Source organism: Oncorhynchus clarkii, chromosome 2 (genome assembly GCF_045791955.1).
Source record: "Oncorhynchus clarkii lewisi isolate Uvic-CL-2024 chromosome 2, UVic_Ocla_1.0, whole genome shotgun sequence".
NCBI lineage: Eukaryota > Metazoa > Chordata > Actinopteri > Salmoniformes > Salmonidae > Oncorhynchus > Oncorhynchus clarkii.
In genome coordinates, this window is record NC_092148.1 from 70,628,853 (window position 1) to 70,648,661 (window position 19,809).

A 19,809-nucleotide genomic window follows, 5' to 3' on the forward strand; every position below is an offset into this window, starting at 1 on the left:
TGGGGACAGCCAAAGAACCCTTTTTTCTAAGAGTGCAGTTATTCTGACAATATCTGGAAAATAGAACATTGTGTTGACTTTAATTTTTAAGATGTGAGACGGGCCTTGGTTGTGTTTCAAATTGTCAAAATAGTGTGCTACTACCAATCATTAAGATAACTTATCACCTCACATCAGTTTCTCCAGTTTACAGCGTGGATCCTTCAGTGCAGCAGAGAACAGCTTCAGTCTAGAGTCTTGTGAGTAACCAGCCACATTCAGCTCCCTCAGGTGTGAGGGGTTTGACCTCAGCGCTGAGGCCAGATTAGAAAAGCCTTCCCCTTGATAATCAGAGTGATGGAGACAGAGTCTGCAGACAAAGAGAGAAGCTCTTCATTCACTACTACAGTAATATACAGTAACATAATACATACAATGCCACAACTATTACGCTTGTACTCACTCCACTCTTACTGCTACATACAGTGGGGAGAACAAGTATTTGATACACTGCTGATTTTACAGGTTTTCCTACTTACAAAGCATGTAGAGGTCTGTAATTTTTTATCATAGGTACACTTCAACTGTGAGAGACGGAATTTAAAGCAAAAATCCAGAAAATCACATTGTATGATTTTTAAGTAATTAATTTGCATTTTATTGCATGACATAAGTATTTGATCACCTACCAACCAGTAAGAATTCCGGCTCTCACAGACCTGTTAGTTTTCTTTAAGAAGCCCTCCTGTTCTCCACTCATTACCTGTATTAACTGCACCTGTTTGAACTCATTACTTGTATAAAAGACACCTGTCCACAGGACAATAGGCAAGCAGCTTGGTGAGAAGGCAACAACTGTTGGCGCAATTATTAGAAAATGGAAGAAGTTCAAGATGACGGTCAATCACCCTCGGTCTGGGGCTCCATGCAAGATCTCACCTCGTGGGGCATCAATGATCAAAGGGGACAGGACAACTGCACCGTATTGAGGGGAGGATGGATGGGGCCATGTATCGCAAGATCTTGGCCAACAACCTTCCCTCAGTAAGAGCATTGAAGATGGGTCGTGGCTGGGTCTTCCAGCATGACAACGACCCGAAGCACACAGCCAAGGCAACTAAGTAGTGGCTCCAAGAACTACAGGAAACGTATGATCTCTGTAATTACAAACAAAGGTTTCTGTACCAAATATTAAGTTCTGCTTTTCTGATGTATCAAATACTTATGTCATGCAATAAAATGCAAATTAATTACTTAAAAATCATACAATGTGATTTTCTGAATTTTTGTTTTAGATTCCGTCTCTCACAGTTGAAGTCTAACCATGATAAAAATTACAGACCTCTACATGCTTTGTAAGTAGGAAAACCTGCAGAATCGGCAGTGTATCAAATACTTGTTCTCCCCACTGTATACTTTTACATGTTGGTCCTTCAGCAGAATGATAATGTAAAAAAATGATAACATGTACCAGTAAAAGCAGAGAACAAGTGTAATAGTTGTGGTGTTGTACAGTATGTCCTACATAGCTGCATGTGTTTCTCAAATAAATGATCTAATATGATAGTACTAGTAACAGATGTTTACAGTACCATCTAAGGAACAATATGGTCAATATGTCACATTTTACCTCAGTATCTCCAATTTACAGAGTGGATCTTCCAGTACAGCAGAGAGCTGCCTCACTCCTGATGAAGCCATTTCATAATTGTGGCGCAGGTCCAGCTCTCTCAGGTGTGAGGGGTTTGACTTTAGAGCTGAAGCCAGAGAACAGAAGCCTTCCTCTGTGACACTACAACCTACCAGCCTGCAGACAGAGAAGCTTTTCTTTACCTCACTGTAAAACTGACATACTGGAATTGACCCCAAGCCTGATGCACTCACTGTACAGTAAGTCCCTTTGGATAAAGCACCTGCTAAAATGGTGTATATTATTCATCATTAACACTACAACTGCAACTAAAACAAGGTGGTTCTGGAAATATTGTTTATCATATCCACACCTCAGTGTTTCCAACCGACAGAGTGGATCATCCAGCACCACAGAGAGCTCCTTCACTCCTAATTTTACTTCGGAATTCCAGTCTAGATCCAGCTCTCTCAGGTGTGAGGGGTTTGACCTCAGAGCTGAAGCCAGAAAAGTACAGCCTTCCTGTGTGACACTACAGTGTGACAGCCTGCAAAGGAAGAGGGATTTCTTCACTACACATAAAAATAACGTAGGAATAAATGTCCAAATATCTCAACTGAAAACATCTAAAGCCTAATATAACATGACACCGGAACAATTATTATTGTTTTACTTCATGAGTTGTGACAGTATTTACCTAAGTCTCTCCAATTTACAATGTGGATCCTTCAGTACAGCAGAGAGCCTCATCACTGCAGAGTCTCCTAAGGTGTTTTTGCTCAAGTCCAGCTCTCTCAGATGTGAGGGGTTTGACATCAGAGCTAAAGCCAGAAAACCAAAGCCGCCTTCTTTGACAACACACCATGATAGACTGCAGTATAAGAGAAAAGTAAAAAAAAATAATAATATGAAAACAGTAGACTACTGTATTCTCAGTAGAAACTATTCTGGCAACCTATGTGAGAATGCTGTTCATCGACTACAGCTCAGCATTTAACACCATAGTACCCTCCAAACTCGTCATCAAGCTCGAGACCCTGGGTCTCGACCCCACCCTGTGCAACTGGGTACTGGACTTCCTGACGGGCCGCCCCCAGGTGGTGAGGGTAGGTAATAACATCTCCACCCCGCTGATCCTCAACACTGGGGCCCCACAAGGGTGCGTTCTGAGCCCTCTCCTGTACTCCCTGTTCACCCACGACTGCGTGGCCACGCACGCCTCCAACTCAATCATCAAGTTTGCGGACGACACAACAGTGGTAGGCTTGATTACCAACAACGACGAGACGGCCTACAGGGAGGAGGTGAGGGCCCTCAGAGTGTGGTGTCAGGACAATAACCTCACACTCAACGTCAACAAAACTAAGAAGATGATTGTGGACTTTAGGAAACACCCCCCTATCCACATCGATGGAAACGTTGTGGAGAGGGTAGTAAGTTTTAAGTTCCTCGGTGTACACATCACAGACAAACTGAATTGGTCCACCCACACAGACAGCATCGTGAAGAAGGCGCAGCAGTGCCTCTTCAACCTCAGGAGGCTGAAGAAATTTGGCTTGTCACCAAAAGCACTCACAAACTTCTACAGATGCACAATCGAGAGCATCCTGTCGGGCTGTATCACCGCCTGGTACGGCAACTGCTCCGCCCACAACCGTAAGGCTCTCCAGACGGTAGTGAGGTCTGCACAACGCATCACCGGGGGCAAACTACCTGCCCTCCAGGACACCTACACCACCCGATGTCACAGGAAGGCCATAAAGATAATCAAGGACAACAACCACCCGAGCCACTGCCTGTTCACCCCGCTATCATCCAGAAGGCGAGGTCAGTACAGGTGCATCAAAGCTGGGACCGAGAGACTGAAAAACAGCTTATATCTCAAGGCCATCAGACTGTTAAACAGCCACCACTAACATTGAGTGGCTGCTGCCAACACACTGACTCAACTCCAGCCACTTTAATAATGGGAATTGATGTAAAATATATCCCTAGCCACTTTAAACAATGCTACTTAATATAATGTTTACATACCCTACATTATTTATCTCATATGTATACGTATATACTGTACTCTATATCATCTACTGCATCTTTATGTAATACATGTATCACTAGCCACTTTAAACTATGCCACTTTGTTTACATACTCATCTCATATGTATATACTGTACTCGATACCATCTACTGCATCTTGCCTATGCCGCTCTGTACCATCACTCATTCATATATCTTTATGTGCATATTCTTTATCCCTTTACACTTGTGTGTATAAGGTAGTAGTTTTGGAATTGTTAGCTAGATTACTCGTTGGTTATTACTGCATTGTCGGAACTAGAAGCACAAGCATTTCGCTACACTCGCATTAACATCTGCTAACCATGTGTATGTGACAAATACAATTTTATTTTATTTTATTTGAACTCTAATACTTACAACAAAACTGTAACTACTCTAGCCAACCTGTTACATGTCCAGCCTGCTCTCCCCCAGGTCTAACTCTACTCTAGCCAACCTGTTACATGTCCAGCCTGCTCTCCCCCAGGTCTAACTCTACTCTAGCCAACCTGTTACTTGTCCAGCCTGCTCTCCCCCAGGTCTAACTCTACTCTAGATAACCTGTTACCTGTCCAGCCTGCTCTCCCCCAGGTCTAACTCTACTCTAGCCAACCTGTTACCTGTCCAGCCTGCTCTCCCCCAGGTATAACTCTACTCTAGCCAACCTGTTACCTTCCCAGCCTGATCTCCCCCAGGTATAACTCTACTCTAGCCAACCTGTTACCTGTCCAGCCTGATCTCCCCCAGGTGTAACTCTACTCTAGCCAACCTGTTTCCTTCCCAGCCTGATCTCCCCCAGGTGTAACTCTACTCTAGCCAACCTGTTACCTGTCCAGCCTGCTCTCCCCCAGGTGTAACTCTACTCTAGCCAACCTGTTACCTTCCCAGCCTGATCTCCCCCAGGTGTAACTCTACTCTAGCCAACCTGTTACCTGTCCAGCCTGCTCTCTCCCAGGTATAACTCTACTCTAGCCAACCTGTTACCTGCCCCGGCTGCTCTCCCCGGTGTAACTCTACTCTAGCCAACCTGTTACCTGTCCAGGCTGCTCTCTCCCAGGTATAACTCTACTCTAGCCAAACTGTTACTTGTCCAGGCTGCTCTCCCCAGGTGTAACTCTAGCCAACCTGTTACCTGTCCAGCCTGCTCTCCCCCAGGTCAAACTCTACTCTAGCCAACCTGTTACCTGTCCAGCCTGCTTTCTCACAGGTATAACTCTACTCTAGCCAACCTGTTACCTGTCCAGCCTGCTCTCTCCCAGGTATAACTCTACTCTAGCCAACCTGTTACCTGCCCAGCCTGCTCTCTCCCAGGTATAACTCTACTCTAGCCAACCTGTTACCTGTCCAGCCTGCTCTCCCCCAGGTGTAACTCTAGCCAACCTGTTACCTGTCCAGCCTGCTCTCTCCCAGGTATACCTCTACTCTAGCCAACCTGTTACCTGCCCAGCCTGCTCTCCCCCAGGTCTAACTCTAGCCAACCTGTTACCTGTCCAGCCTGCTCTCCCCCAGGTGTAACTCTAGCCAACCTGTTACCTGTCCAGCCTGCTCTCCCCCAGGTGTAACTCTAGCCAACCTGTTACCTGTCCAGCCTGCTCTCTCCCAGGTATAACTCTACTCTAGCCAACCTGTTACCTGTCCAGCCTGCTCTCCCCCAGGTCTAACTCTACTCTAGCCAACCTGTTACCTGTCCAGCCTGCTCTCTCCCAGGTATAACTCTACTCTAGCCAACCTGTTACCTGTCCAGCCTGCTCTCCCCTGGTGTAACTCTAGCCAACCTGTTACCTGTCCAGCCTGCTCTCTCCCAGGTATAACTCTACTCTAGCCAACCTGTTACCTGTCCAGCCTGATCTCCCCCAGGTGTAACTCTAGCCAACCTGTTACCTGTCCAGCCTGCTCTCCCCCAGGTCTAACTCTACTCTAGCCAACCTGTTACCTGTCCAGCCTGCTCTCCCCCAGGTCTAACTCTACTCTAGCCAACCTGTTACCTGTCCAGCCTGCTCTCCCCCAGGTGTAACTCTAGCCAACCTGTTACCTGTCCAGCCTGATCTCCCCCAGGTGTAACTCTACTCTAGCCAACCTGTTACCTGCCCAGCCTGCTCTCCCCCAGGTCTAACTCTACTCTAGCCAACCTGTTACCTGTCCAGCCTGCTCTCCCCAAGGTGTAACTCTCGCCAACCTGTTACCGGCCCAGCCTGCTCTCCCCCAGGTCTAACTCTAGCCAACCTGTTACCTGTCCAGCCTGCTCTCCCCCAGGTATAACTCTACTCTAGCCAACCTGTTACCTGTCCAGCCTGCTCTCCCCCAGGTATAACTCTACTCTAGCCAACCTGTTACCTGTGCAGCCTGCTCTCTCCCAGGTATAACTCTACTCTAGCCAACCTGTTACCTGTCCAGCCTGCTCTCTCCCAGGTATAACTCTACTCTAGCCAACCTGTTACCTGTCCATCCTGCTCTCCCCCAGGTATAACTCTACTCTAGCCAACCTGTTACCTGTCCAGCCTGCTCTCTCCCAGGTATAACTCTACTCTAGCCAACCTGTTACCTGTCCAGCCTGCTCTCTCCCAGGTATAACTCTACTCTAGCCAACCTGTTACCTGCCCAGCCTGCTCTCCCCAAGGTCTAACTCTAGCCAACCTGTTACCTGTCCAGCCTGCTCTCCCCCAGGCAAAAGACAACTGAGCACCTAAGTACTCTTTCCAGGAACTCCCTTCAACTAGGAATGTTCCATCATGATAGCCCCAAAACACATTCCTACCATAAATGCATAATTTCCCATGGACATATAACATCATAAACACACACTTCAACAACTTGTGCCATAACTTCTACTTTAAGTCACACAATACATATTCACTTCAGACAAACACACAAGGTAGGTTAAATTTTATGATTATACTCTACCAACACTTCAATCATTATTCTGATAATATATTTCACATTGCTAGAGCATGTACGTTTAAAATGGGCAGCTTTATACATGGTAAAAACATGGTTAACAAGTTCAATTTTTTTTAGGAACTGGCTTGCACAACTAACACTTGACTTTTGCGCCTTACGTCAAAGTATTGTTGGCAAACGGAACGCGCTACTCAATCCAACATATTCTCTTTTGTTTCGGGATTCTTGGCTATACCTTGAAGAGATACAATAAAAGAGTCTTTCTCCAACCAGTCATTTGTTTCAGTGTCATTGACATGTGCTTCATTACAAAGGGAGACTGTTCAAACATTATCATTATAAAACATAACATTGTGTTTACGTCAATACATACAGTACATATGAACTTATATTCAAATGGTGAAAGGTGTGACCAATGTCATGATTATTATAAAATATTGGTTAAGAAAATATTCAGTTAAGCATATTCAGTTATCCCCAGGTGAAATCTGTCAAATTATTGTTTAAAGTGAACTTGGTTTAGCTTGGAGTAAAGTATTTGGAAGTACAGACCCCAAACCTCCATTCTCACCTTAGTGTCTCCAGTTTACAGCGTGGATCCTCCAGTACAGCCGAGAGCAGCATCACTCCTGAATCTCCTGGTTCATTGTCAGTCAGGTCCAGCTCTCTCAGATGAGAAGGATTTGACCTTAGAGCTGAAGCTAGAGAAGCACAGCTATCCTCTGAGATTCTACAGCACGATAGCCTTGAGAGAAAATAATATTTCAGTCCGAAACTTTTCAACATAAAATACGTTTCTAATTTAATATTCAAAGCTATTCAATTAACAACTACAAAAATGCAAATGTAACTTTTTCAGACCAAATAAACAGTGGATATAAAAAAATTTGAAAGAAATGTTAGTGGAAAATGTCCTCTAAATTCCACACTCACCTTAATGTCTGCAGTTTACAGTGTGGATTCTCCAGTACAGTAGAGAGCAGCTTCACTCCTGAGTCTCCTGGGTTATTCCCACTCAAATCCAGCTCTCTCAAATGTGAGGGGTTAGATCTCAGAGCTGATGCCAGAAAAGTACAGCTTTTCTCTGTGATTCTACAGTTTGACAACCTGCGGTAAGAGAAACAGCCGCTTGTCTATTAGACCATTTCAACACATCGCAGAACAAATTAAGAGGCAGACATGTACTTGGCGGGGGGCATGTACTGGTCTAAACACCAGCTTATTGAACATGATCTATGCACTAGGTACATTTCTATATGACATCTGTTTAGTATGATACTGTATCTAGTACAACAGGTTTAGATAATATTCATTCAAATAAGATAAAAATATAAATGAAAATGTTAAAATGTTGTATATCAATTAACATTAGTTTAGTTTGTTATGACCGTATTCACCTCAGTGTCTTCAGTTTACAGTGAGAATCCTCCAGTACAGTAGAAAGTAGCTTAATTCCTGAGTCTCCTGGGTTATTGTAGCTCAGGTCCAGCTCTCTCAGGTGAGAAGGGTTTGACTTCAGAGTTAAAGTCGGAGAAGCACAATCTTTGTTTGTGAAATCACAGTTTGACAGCCTACACAGAGACAACAGATCAATCACTCTCTCACTGTAAACCGAGATGTATAAATCTGTGAAATTACCACAGCAAATTATTCAATATTCTAAATTATTTTAATATGTTAGACCATGACAGTAACCCAATGTATCATAGAGTGTGTCGTGTAATCTATTGAAAGTATCAATGACTATATGATCAGCATTAAAACAATGTTTTTTTAATTTACACTGACCTCAGTATCTCCAGTTTACAGTGTGGATCCTCCAGTACAGCATATAGGAGCTTCACTCCTGAGTCTCCTGGGTTATTGTAGCTCAGATCCAGCTCTCTCAGCTGAGAGGGGTTTGATCTCAGAGCTGAGGCCAGAGAAGCACAGCCTTCCTCTGTGACTCCACAGGCTGACAGGCTGCAGAGAAATAATATATTTTAAATCCTTAACACTCAATACAATGCTACACACATGACGTTCTTTGTTTTATTCTTCCATGGCAACTGAGGGCAGTAAAGATGACTCCTAATTTGAATAGATTACTTTTGTATACTCTTATTGCAGGTTTATTAAGTCTCATGGTTTTCAGAACTTACTATCAGGTGAATTATTACACTTAGGACAAAATAATGATAATTGTAAGATTTTCACACATACAAAAAAAACTTTAGAGAATAATTCTTAGTGATAAGAGATTTTGTGAATGCAGGCCCAGAGTCATTTAGAAACATGAAGACTATAGAGTCCTATGGCCAAGTCATATATATACACATAACACACACACACACACACACACACACACACACACACACACACACACACACACACACACACACACACACACACACACACACACACACACACACACACACACACACACACACACACACACACACACACACACACACACACACACACACACACACATATATATGTAACAGAGAAATGACCCCACCTTAATGTCTCCAGTTTACAACATGGATTCTCTAGGACAGTACAGAGCAGCTTCACTCCTGAGTCTCCTGGGTTATTGTAGCTCAGATCCAGCTCTCTCAGCTGAGAGGGGTTTGATCTCAGAGCTGAGGCCAGAGAAGCACAGCCTTCCTCTGTGACTCCACAGGCTGACAGGCTGCAGAGAGAACATCTCTTCACTCTTTACACTCAATACAATGCCACACTAGTTTGATTCCTCCATGGCAACAGTGGCCAGTGAAGAAAAAACTCTTAACTTGTTTAGATTCCTTTTGAATAACAAATTAGATTTCACACACAAAAAACAAAACAATCGTTCTTAATGATAAAAGGTTTTGTGAATACAGGCCCAGACATCTCTCAGGGAAAGTAGCCTACCTCAATGTCTCCAGTTTACATAGCGGATTATCCAGGCCTGTAGAGAGCAGCTCCACTCCGGAATCCTGGAGGTCATTCTCACTCAGGTCCAGCTTTATCAGACTAGAGGAGCTTGAGCAGAGTGCTGAGGCAAGGGCTCCACAGGACATAACTGAGATGCTACACTTATTTAACCTGGAAGAAAATTGGAGTAAAAAAGTATAAAAGTCATTCATCCCCACTAGCTTTGCTATCTCATGAAACTGGGAAATGTTGGTAGAGAGGATTCATTTGAATGAAGGAGCATGATTGGCTTATGTCTGCTTGCATTACACAGGGACAGTACTTACAGAGCTGTTTTGGATGCCTTAACCACTGGCAGCAGCCTCATAAGAGCCTCATCTGATCCACTATATTGCTTCAAGTCAAATACACCCAGCTCCTCTGCTGAAGTCAGCAACACAAAGGCCAGAGCTGACCAATGTGCAGGTGAGAGTTTGGCTCCTGAGACATTTCCTGAGCTCAGGTAGCTCTGAATCTCCTGCACTAGGGTTGGGTCATTCATCTCATTTAGACAGTGAAACAGATTGATGCACTTCTCTGAAGAGGCATTCTCTTGGATCTTCTCCTTGATGTAATCAATTGTTTTCTTGTTGACCTCAACTGTTTCCGTGTCAATCTTTGAGCGACCTCCTGTCCATTTCAGTAGGCCTCGAAAGATAGTCTGATTTGATGGCAGCGAGAGGCCAAGAAGGAAGCGGAGGAAAAGATCCAGGTGGCCATTCTCACTCTGTAGTGCCTTATCCACTGCATTCTGATAGAAGTGAATTGCAGGCATTATTTTGACTCGCCTCTTCAGATTCTTGGGGATGGACTGCTGATTGTTTTTTGTTGTGTTGAAGTCATCGTTGAAAGTAAGAAACCTATAAAAAGCAGCAAGACATTCCTGGATGCTCAGATGCACAAAGCAATAAACCTTCCCTTGATGCAGCCCAAACTCCTCCCTGAAGACCTCAGTGCACACTCCAGAGTACACAGATGCCTCTCTGACATCAATGCCACACTCTGTCAGGTCCTCTTCATAGAAGATCAGGTTGCCTGTTTCCAGCTGCTCATATGCCAGTTTTCCCAGTGACAGAATTATCTCTTTATCCCAGTGGGGATCAATGACATTGTCGCCATGATATTTCAGATTCTTCTGTTTTATCTGGAACATTATGAAGTGCATGTACATTTTTGACAGAGTTTTGGGGATCTCTCCACTCTCTGCTCCAGCCAACAATCTTTGTAGAACAGTGGCTGAAATCCAACAGAACACTGGTATGTGGCACATGATGTGGAGGCTCCTTGATGACTTCAAGTGTGTGATGATTTTGTTGGCCAGGGTCACATCGCTGATTCTTTTCCTGAAGTACTCCTCCTTCTGTGGGTCATTGAACCCTCGTACCTCTGTCACCTGGTCCACATACTCAGGAGGGATCTGATTGGCAGCCGCTGGTCGGGAGGTTATCCAGAGGAGAGCAGATGGAAGCAGATTCCCCTTGATGAGGTTTGTTAGAAGCACGTCCACTGAGGTTGACTCTGTGACATCAAAACAGCTCTCATTGTTCTGGAAGTCTAGAGGGAGTCGACACTCATCCAAACCATCCAAGACAAACAAAGCATTGTACTTGTCAGAGATAGACATTCCTGATTCTTTTGTCTCCATGAAAAAAATATTGAGGAGGTCCATCAAACTGTGTTTTTCTACCTTCATCAAATTCAGCTCCCGGAAAGTAAGAGGAAATATGAAGTGGGTGTCCTGATTTGCTTTTCCTTCAGCCCAGTCCAGAATGAACTTTTGCACAGAGATCGTTTTTCCAATGCCAGCGACTCCCTTTGTCAGCACAGTTCTGATAGGTTTGTCTTGTCCAGGTAAGGGTTTGAAGATGTCGTTGCATTTGATTGGCATCTCTTGCTCTACTGGTCTCCTGGATGCTGTCTCAATCCGTCTCACCTCATGTTCTTTGTTGACTTCTCCACTTCCGCCCTCTGTGATGTAGAGCTCTGTGTAGATCTTATTTAAGATTGTAGGTTTCCCCTGCTTAGCAATTCCTTCAAAGACACGCTCACACTTTTTTCTCAGGTTGGATTTGAGCTTATGTTGGCACCTGTCATGACGCTCGTCTGAATGGAAATGCAAGGATATTTAAGATATCATTAAATCACATACTATTTGTAAATAATGATTGATATGAAAAACATATAGGACTGTGATCAACAATTGAGTGTTTGGCAGAGCTCTTACATTTCTCAAGTGTATCAGCAAGTTCCTTCTGGTTCATGTTCCTCAGGATGTGCAGTGTGATATTAAGAGTCTCCGATCTGGCACTGCTCTCCTGATGTTCAGCATCCACCACTTCCTGATCTTCCTCCTGACTGTCAAAGCTTTCTGGGTAATCTGGAGTCAGAAGCCTCTTCCACCTCTTCAGCTCACTTTTCACAAAACTGATGATATGTTCCTCAAGCAACTGGCATTAAAGGAATAAAGTTAAAACCTTGAATAAGGTGCAATCTGCAATATGTCTAGATGTTCAATGGTAATATCAATTTCAGTATACCTTGAATATGGAGGAGAGGTCTGTTAGCTGACTCTGGGTAGACTGTTCATTCAGGGTCTCTGACTTTGATATTTCCTGTTGGTCTCTGTGGACATAATGTGAGATAGGCGGTGAATAGATTAATAGGTGGGGTTCCCCAATTGATTTTTTTTTTTTTTAATTTATAGGATTTTTATTGTTGGACATAGAAGATTGTAAAAACACCAGCAAATCAGCTCCAAGTGATTTTAATTCCCATGCATAATAAGGATATACAGTGCCTTGCGGAAGTATTCGGCCCCCTTGAACTTTGCAACCTTTTGCCACATTTCAGGCTTCAAACATAAAAATATAAAACTGTATTTTTTTGTGAAGAATCAACAACAAGTGGGACACAATCATGAAGTGGAACGACATTTATTGGATATTTCAAACTTTTTTAACAAATCAAAAACTGAAAAATTGGGTGTGCAAAATTATTCAGCCCCTTTACTTTCAGTGCAGCCAACTCTCTCCAGAAGTTCAGTGAGGATCTCTGAATGATCCAATGTTGACCTAAATGACTAATGATGATAAATACAATCCACCTGTGTGTAATCAAGTCTCTGTATAAATGCACCTGCACTGTGATAGTCTCAGAGGTCCGTTAAAAGCGCAGAGAGCATCATGAAGAACAAGGAACACACCAGGCAGGTCCGAGATACTGTTGTGAAGAAGTTTAAAGACGGATTTGGATACAAAAAGATTTCCCAAGCTTTAAACATCCCAAGGAGCACTGTGCAAGTGATAATATTGAAATGGGAGTATCAAACCACTGCAAATCTACCAAGACCTGGCCGTCCCTCTAAACTTTCAGCTCATACAAGGAGAAGACTGATCAGAGATGCAGCCAAGAGGCCCGTGATCACTCTGGATGAACTGCAGAGATCTACAGCTGAGGTGGGAGACTCTGTCCATAGGACAACAATCAGTCGTATATTGCACAAATCTGGCCTTTATGGAAGAGTGGCAAGAAGAAAGCCATTTCTTAAAGATATCCATAAAAAGTGTAATTTAAAGTTTGCCACAAGCCACCTGGGAGACACACCAAACATGTGGAAGAAGGTGCTCTGGTCAGATGAAACCAAAATTGAACTTTTTGGCAACAATGCAAAACGTTATGTTTGGCGTAAAAACAACACAGCTGAACACACCATCCCCACTGTCAAACATGGTGGTGGCAGCATCATGGTTTGGGCCTGATTTTCTTCAGCAGGGACAGGGAAGATGGTTAAAATTGATGGGAAGATGGATGGAGCCAAATACAGGACCATTCTGGAAGAAAACCTGATGGAGTCTGCAAAAGACCTGAGACTGGGACAGAGATTTGTCTTCCAACAAGACAATGATCCAAAACATAAAGCAAAATCTACAATGGAATGGTTCAAAAATAAACATATCCAGGTGTTAGAATGGCCAAGTCAAAGTCCAGACCTGAATCCAATCGAGAATCTGTGGAAAGAACTGAAAACTGCTGTTCACAAATGCTCTCCATCCAACCTCACTGAGCTCGAGCTGTTTTGCAAGGAGGAATGGGAAAAAATGTCAGTCTCTCGATGTGCAAAACTGATAGAGACATACCCCAAGCGACTTACAGCTGTAATCGCAGCAAAAGGTGGCGCTACAAAGTATTAACTTAAGGGGGCTGAATAATTTTGCACGCCCAATTTTTCAGTTTTTGATTTGTTAAAAAAGTTTGAAATATCCAATAAATGTCGTTCCACTTCATGATTGTGTCCCATTTGTTGTTGATTCTTCACAAAAAAATACAGCTTTATATCTTTATGTTTGAAGCCTGAAATGTGGCAAAAGGTCGCAAAGTTCAAGGGGGCCGAATACTTTCGCAAGGCACTGTATGTGATCGTATACAAATGTTAGCAAGGTATACACATTTTATATCGGTTTGGTCTTCTTGCTGTCAATTTGCAGTGTACAAATGATTTGTAATCATCTTTTGGCCTCCTGACCATTCGCTCAAGAAAAAAAGGCCTTGTGGCTGATAGTTCAGGATCCCTGGTCTAAAATGTTTACATTACAATGCAAAAATACTAATATATTGAAGAGTGTAATGAGCTTAAAAACCAAAAAAGTGCATGTTAATGAGAAAAAGAGAGAGAGAAATAAGTTAATATTTTAGTATAGCTAGAACGCTCTAACCTGTCTCCTTCTCTGAAGTTGATTGGCTGTCCCATGGACCCATCACCCTTCATAGACACACAGCTGGGCATAGGCGAGTATGGTTTCTCCTGCTGGACCCTGTCAAAATGCACGTTGCTATTTTCTAATCATGTTAAGAACTACAGGGAAAAAACAGACACCACTAGTTGCTTTACCTTTGTTCTGTAGAGAGGACATCCTCTCTGAAGTTGATTGGCTGTCCCATGGACCCATCACTCTTCATAGACACACAGCTGGAGAAAGTTTGAAATTTGAATTTGAATCAGCACGTAAAGCAGTTCATTTATCGTTGTGCGACACGTTTGCAATATAATATAGACAAGGGAACTCCACTGCAACCAGAGAAGTTCCCCACTCCAAAAGGATATTTTGTCGACATAGCTATGGATTTTAGACATGATAGAGCGAAAAGAAAAGAGATACTGCCTGGTGATAATTGACAGGTTTACCAGGTGGGTGGAACCATCCAACTGCATTGCGCGAACAGTAGCAAAATTATACTCAGGTTTGGAATACCTGAGGTTTGTCTGCAGACAATGGGACCCATCTCATAGGAGATGTGGTTAACCAAATGGCCAAAATGATGGGTGTTGACTGACCAGACGTTTGTGTCCATCTATCAACCGCGGAGTAACGAGAGTTACTGAGGGCTAAGAAGAACATGAAATGCTCCCTTGTCAAACTATGCAATTCCACAGGAATGACATGGGTAGAGTGATTACCTCGTCTCATGAAAATGTGCAGCAGCTTAACAAAGGTATTGGAAATGAAATGTTAACAAGACAACCAATGAACACCCCAGGGGTGAGACATATGACTGACCGATAGATAATGTGTGACCATCTTGAGTACATGAATAAACTAACTTCTGTTGTAAGTCTTCTTCACTCTCACACTAGGAAAGCAGCAGAACCAATCCCAGGTGAAGACCATGACGAGCTACCCATAAACGCTGGAGAATGGGTGAAACTCAGGGTCCAAAAGCGAAAATGGAACCAACCATGATAGATGGGTCTGTTCCAGGTAACCATGATAACACCAACAGCCCTGCGGGTAGAGGAGAGGTCCGGCTGGCATCATATCTCCCAGAGTGGGAGCCATGGATGAGCAACTGGAGGGAGAAGAGGGCCCCGTGAACATCTGAAGGATGAAAAAGGTTTGAGCCAAAGGACAGGGGCAGAGGGCCCAGACCAAAGGCCAGAAGAACCAACAGAGGGTTCAGCTACAGAACCTGAAGAGTCATCAAATGTCGAGGAAACCCTCATACACACACTATGGTTGTGAAACAAGAAAATCGCAACCATGGAAAAACACATGCAGGGTATTGGTTGCTCTCCAAATCTACCCGTTGTTCCGTTTGTGGACGGGGATGTGGAGAATAAGAAATGGTGAAAACAGTGACATTCAGTGGGGAGAACAAGTATTTGATACACTGCTGATTTTGCAGGTTTTCCTACTTACAAAGCATGTAGAGGTCTGTCATTTTTATCATAGGTACACTTCAACTGTGAGAGACAGAATCTAAAACAAAAATCCAGAAAATCACATTGTATGATTTTTAAGTAATTAATTTGCATTTTATTGCATGACAAAAGTATTTGATCACCTACCAACCAGTAAGAATTCCGGCTCTCACAGACCTGTTAGTTTTTCTTTAAGAAGCCCTCATGTTCTCCACTCATTACCTGTATTAACTGCACCTGTTTGAACTCGTTACCTGTATAAAAGACACCTGGCCACACGCTCAATCAAACAGACTCCAACCTCTCCACAATGGCCAAGACCAGAGAGCTGTGTAAGGACATCAAGGCAAACATTGTAGACCTGCACAAGGCTGGGATGGGCTACAGGACAATAGGCAAGCAGCTTGGTGAGAAGGCAACAACTGTTGGCGCAATTATTAGAAAATGGAAGAAGTTCAAGATGACGGTCAATCACCCTCGGTCTGGGGCTCCATGCAAGATCTCACCTCGTGGGGCATCAATGATCACGAAGAAGGTGAGGGATCAGCCCAGAACTACACGGTCAATGACCTGAAGAGAGCAGGGACCACAGTCTCAAAGAAAACCATTAGTAACACACTACGCCGTCATGGATTAAAATCCTGCAGCGCACGCAAGGTCCCCCTGCTCAAGCCAGCGCTTGTCCGGGCCCGTCTGAAGTTTGCCATTGACCATCTGGATGATCCAGAGGAGGAATGGGAGAAGGTCATGTGGTCTGATGAGACAAAAATACAGCTTTTTGGTCTAAACTCCACTCGCCGTGTTTGGAGGAAGAAGAAGGATGAGTACAACCCCAAAAACACCATCCCAACCATGAAGCATGGAGGTGGAATGGAGGTGGAAACATCATTCTTTGGGGATACTTTTCTGCAAAGGGGACAGTACGACTGCACCGTATTGAGGGGAGGATGGATGGGGCCATGTATCGCAAGATCTTGGCCAACAACTTCCTTCCCTCAGTAACAGCATTGAAGATGGGTCGTGGCTGGGTCTTCCAGCATGACAACGACCCGAAACATACAGCTAGAGCAACTAAGGAGTAGCTCCGTGAGAAGCATCTCAAGGGCCTGCCGGGTGGCGCAGTGGTCTAGAGCACTGCACTGCAGCACTAGCTGTGCCACCAGAGACCCCGGGTTCGCTCCCAGGCTCTGTCGTAGCCGGCCGCGACCGGGAGGTCCGTGAGGAGAAGCACAATTGGCACCAGCGCAGTGCACGCTAACCAAGGTCGCCAGGTACTCCGTACGGGAGTTGTAGCGATGAGACAAGATAGTAACCACTAACAATTGGATACCACGAAATTGGGGAGAAAAAAGGGGCTAAAATAAAATAAAAAATATATTAAAAGAATTAAAAATTAAAAATAATTATGTCAAGGTCCTGGAATGGCCTGGTCTCCAGACCTGAACCCAATAGAAAATCTTTGGAGGGAGCTCAAAGTCCGTGTTGCCCAGCGACTGAAACCTGGAGGAGTGGGCCAAAATCCCTGCTGCAGTGTGTGCAAACCTGGTCAAGAACTACAGGAAAAGTATGATCTCTGTAATTGCAAACAAAGGTTTCTGTACCAAATATTATGCAATAAAATGCAAATTAATTACTAAAAATCATACAATGTGATGTTCTGGATTTTTGTTTTAGATTCTGTCTCTCACAGTTGAAGTGTATCCATGATAAAAATCACAGTAGGAAAACCTGTCAAATCGGCAGTGTATCAAATACAGTGGGGCAAAAAAGTATTTAGTCAGCCACCAATTGTGCAAGTTCTCCCACTTAAAAAGATGAGGCCTGTAAACTTGCACAATTGGTGGCTGACTAAATACTTTTTTGCCCCACTGTACTTGTTCTCCCCACTGTACATAGGATTACAGAAGATGGGGAACACATCTGGCACATGGGTAATGATTTTCCAGAAACACACCTCCACAGCATTTCTGTGGGAAACCCAGGCGGTACCAATTGGAAAGAATGATTTTGGATGTAGAGGAAGGACGCAGCATGGGAAGTTGTAGTAATGAGTAAATGGATTAACAATTTGACAAACTTCGTGCAGGTCCTTACTAATTTGATAAAACAGGGTTTTACTCAGCTGTCACTAAATGTGCAGAATTTGAAGGCAGTAGTGACCAGAGATGAAATGGCACATATTGGCTAAAGACAGAGGGGCCTACAAGTCCCTTGGAATAAACGATGAGGATGTTGCTTCCTGACTCCTCTGACAACATGACAGCTATTATTGATGACCTGGCTAGATTAGGAGGTACTCTGGGAAAAGCTGACAACACCATCTTTAACCAAATTGGACACTGGTTTAATGGTGTATTTGGAAACGTAATGGGTAAGGTAATGATGTCCAGGTCTGCCATGATTGTTCCACTCCTGGTAGGACTACTTTTTCGTTTGACTTATGTATAATAAAGTGCTTGGCTAGAAAGACTGTTGAACATTTGGGGATTATGGGACACATGTATGTTGGGGTGGTCACAAGAAGGGAGCAAACTTACCTAATGTGGTAGAGGGAAGATATGAGAGATACTAGAGCTTGTCATGAATATATGGGTCAACTGAGAGAAGAGTATAGTGATAGTTTCTCCTATGATAAAGGGGATTTTAGTGTGTTAGACTTGTGTTAGCAACAGGTGACAGGTGTAAACCTTTCCAGGATAGAGGAAGGCATGGGAGCACTTTTTTAAGGAATGTGAGTATGCAGTGATAAGGAGTATCTCACTTTACCTCCTGGATGGGGGGGGGGGGGGGGGGGGGTGTTGTTATTTGAGGAGAACAGAAATGTTCATGTTAAAGAATGCCGGTCACCAATCTTTTCAATGAAACAGGTAAAATCAACTCTGGGGTACTGAAGCGTGCCAAACGACTCATCCCAGACTATCAGGAAGCCTATGATCATGTCCTACACCCGGGTGAGATTTATGGTATGTCAATCACACTCCTGAGATGTGGCTGTCCTAAGAAAGTGGGTAAACAATTTAACCTATTCTTTACAGGCCCATATGAATTTAACAAGCCAAGGATTTAGCCAACTCTCATTAGATGTCTGAAATCTGAAAGCAGTCAGCCGCCATGAGTTGGCTTTAGATGATATTTTTGGCAAAGGAAGGAGGACAGTGTAACGTACTAGGTATTATTGATCCTGAAAATTGTGTTATGCTCCTCCCTGACACCTCTGAGAATATGACTGAAATTAGTGATAAGATTGCTGATCTTAGTAAAACTCTCAAAATCTGAAAAATCTATTTTTGACAAAATTGGTGACTGGTTTAATGCTAAATTTGGAAATGTGATAGGTTGACTCTGTTTTCATTGTTTATTCCTATACTGGTGGGAGGTTTGGTGATTTTGGTACTGTTTATATTTGTAAGAAAATGACTAACTGCTCCTTAACATGCTGGAATGATGGTGTTGGTGGAATCTGATACAAATAGTACAGAAGGTGATACTGGTGCATTTCTAATTTCTCTTAATCCGATTGTTTATTTAACTCTGTGGTTCTTCCCAGGACACAAGAGGAATGGGAGTATAGCCAGATTCACCCACCCCCACCAGCATTCCAGGAACCTCAGGAGTTGTTTCACCCTTTAGAAAGCCATCCCTGGGATCAAATGGATCTGGGGGATTTGCCTAATCTATTTTATTTAAGAGGAGTATATTATGATTGAAGCTGTGACACTAATTAGTCTCAAAATGGGGACATGTCAGGATTCACCTTTGGGTCATGATTTGGGGATGTACAAATGTTTGATGTATTAGAATAATTGATTATGCGTATGTTATATTAATAGAAAGGGAGGGGTTATAAGACCCCTCCCTCCTTACATTTATAGGGTCCTAGACTACAGATGATATATACAGTGGGGCAAAAAAGTATTTAGTCAGCCACCAATTGTGCAAGTTCTCCCACTTAAAAAGATGGGAGAGGCCTGTAATTTTCATCATAGGTACACTTCAACTTGACAGACAAAATGAGAAAAAAATCCAGAAAATCACATTGTAGGATTTTTTATGAATTTATTTGCAAATTATGGTGGAAAATAAGTATTTGGTCAATAACAAAAGTTTATCT

General features: G+C 43.3%; 1 protein-coding gene across 6 annotated transcripts in view; it reads right to left on the reverse strand.

Moving 5' to 3' along the window:
- Positions 1–19,809, reverse strand: part of LOC139373070 (NLR family CARD domain-containing protein 3-like) — a 30,291-nt gene that overhangs the window by 5,073 nt on the left and 5,409 nt on the right. For all 6 annotated transcript variants that reach the window (XR_011627533.1, XR_011627534.1, XM_071113139.1 and 3 more), the window contains exons 5-19: positions 14,391–14,468; positions 14,215–14,313; positions 12,040–12,124; positions 11,727–11,949; positions 9,790–11,605; positions 9,461–9,634; positions 9,066–9,239; positions 8,354–8,527; positions 7,963–8,136; positions 7,499–7,672; positions 7,137–7,310; positions 2,307–2,480; positions 1,983–2,156; positions 1,610–1,786; positions 173–349 (exon numbers count right to left, since the gene is read on the reverse strand). Coding sequence is in view for 4 of the 6 variants with exons in the window: in XM_071113139.1 (XP_070969240.1) it covers positions 173–349; positions 1,610–1,786; positions 1,983–2,156; positions 2,307–2,480; positions 7,137–7,310; positions 7,499–7,672; positions 7,963–8,136; positions 8,354–8,527; positions 9,066–9,239; positions 9,461–9,634; positions 9,790–11,605; positions 11,727–11,949; positions 12,040–12,124; positions 14,215–14,313; positions 14,391–14,468 (4,047 nt within the window). In the remaining 2 variants the exon portion in view is untranslated. The remainder of the gene's footprint in view (positions 1–172; positions 350–1,609; positions 1,787–1,982; positions 2,157–2,306; positions 2,481–7,136; positions 7,311–7,498; positions 7,673–7,962; positions 8,137–8,353; positions 8,528–9,065; positions 9,240–9,460; positions 9,635–9,789; positions 11,606–11,726; positions 11,950–12,039; positions 12,125–14,214; positions 14,314–14,390; positions 14,469–19,809) is intronic.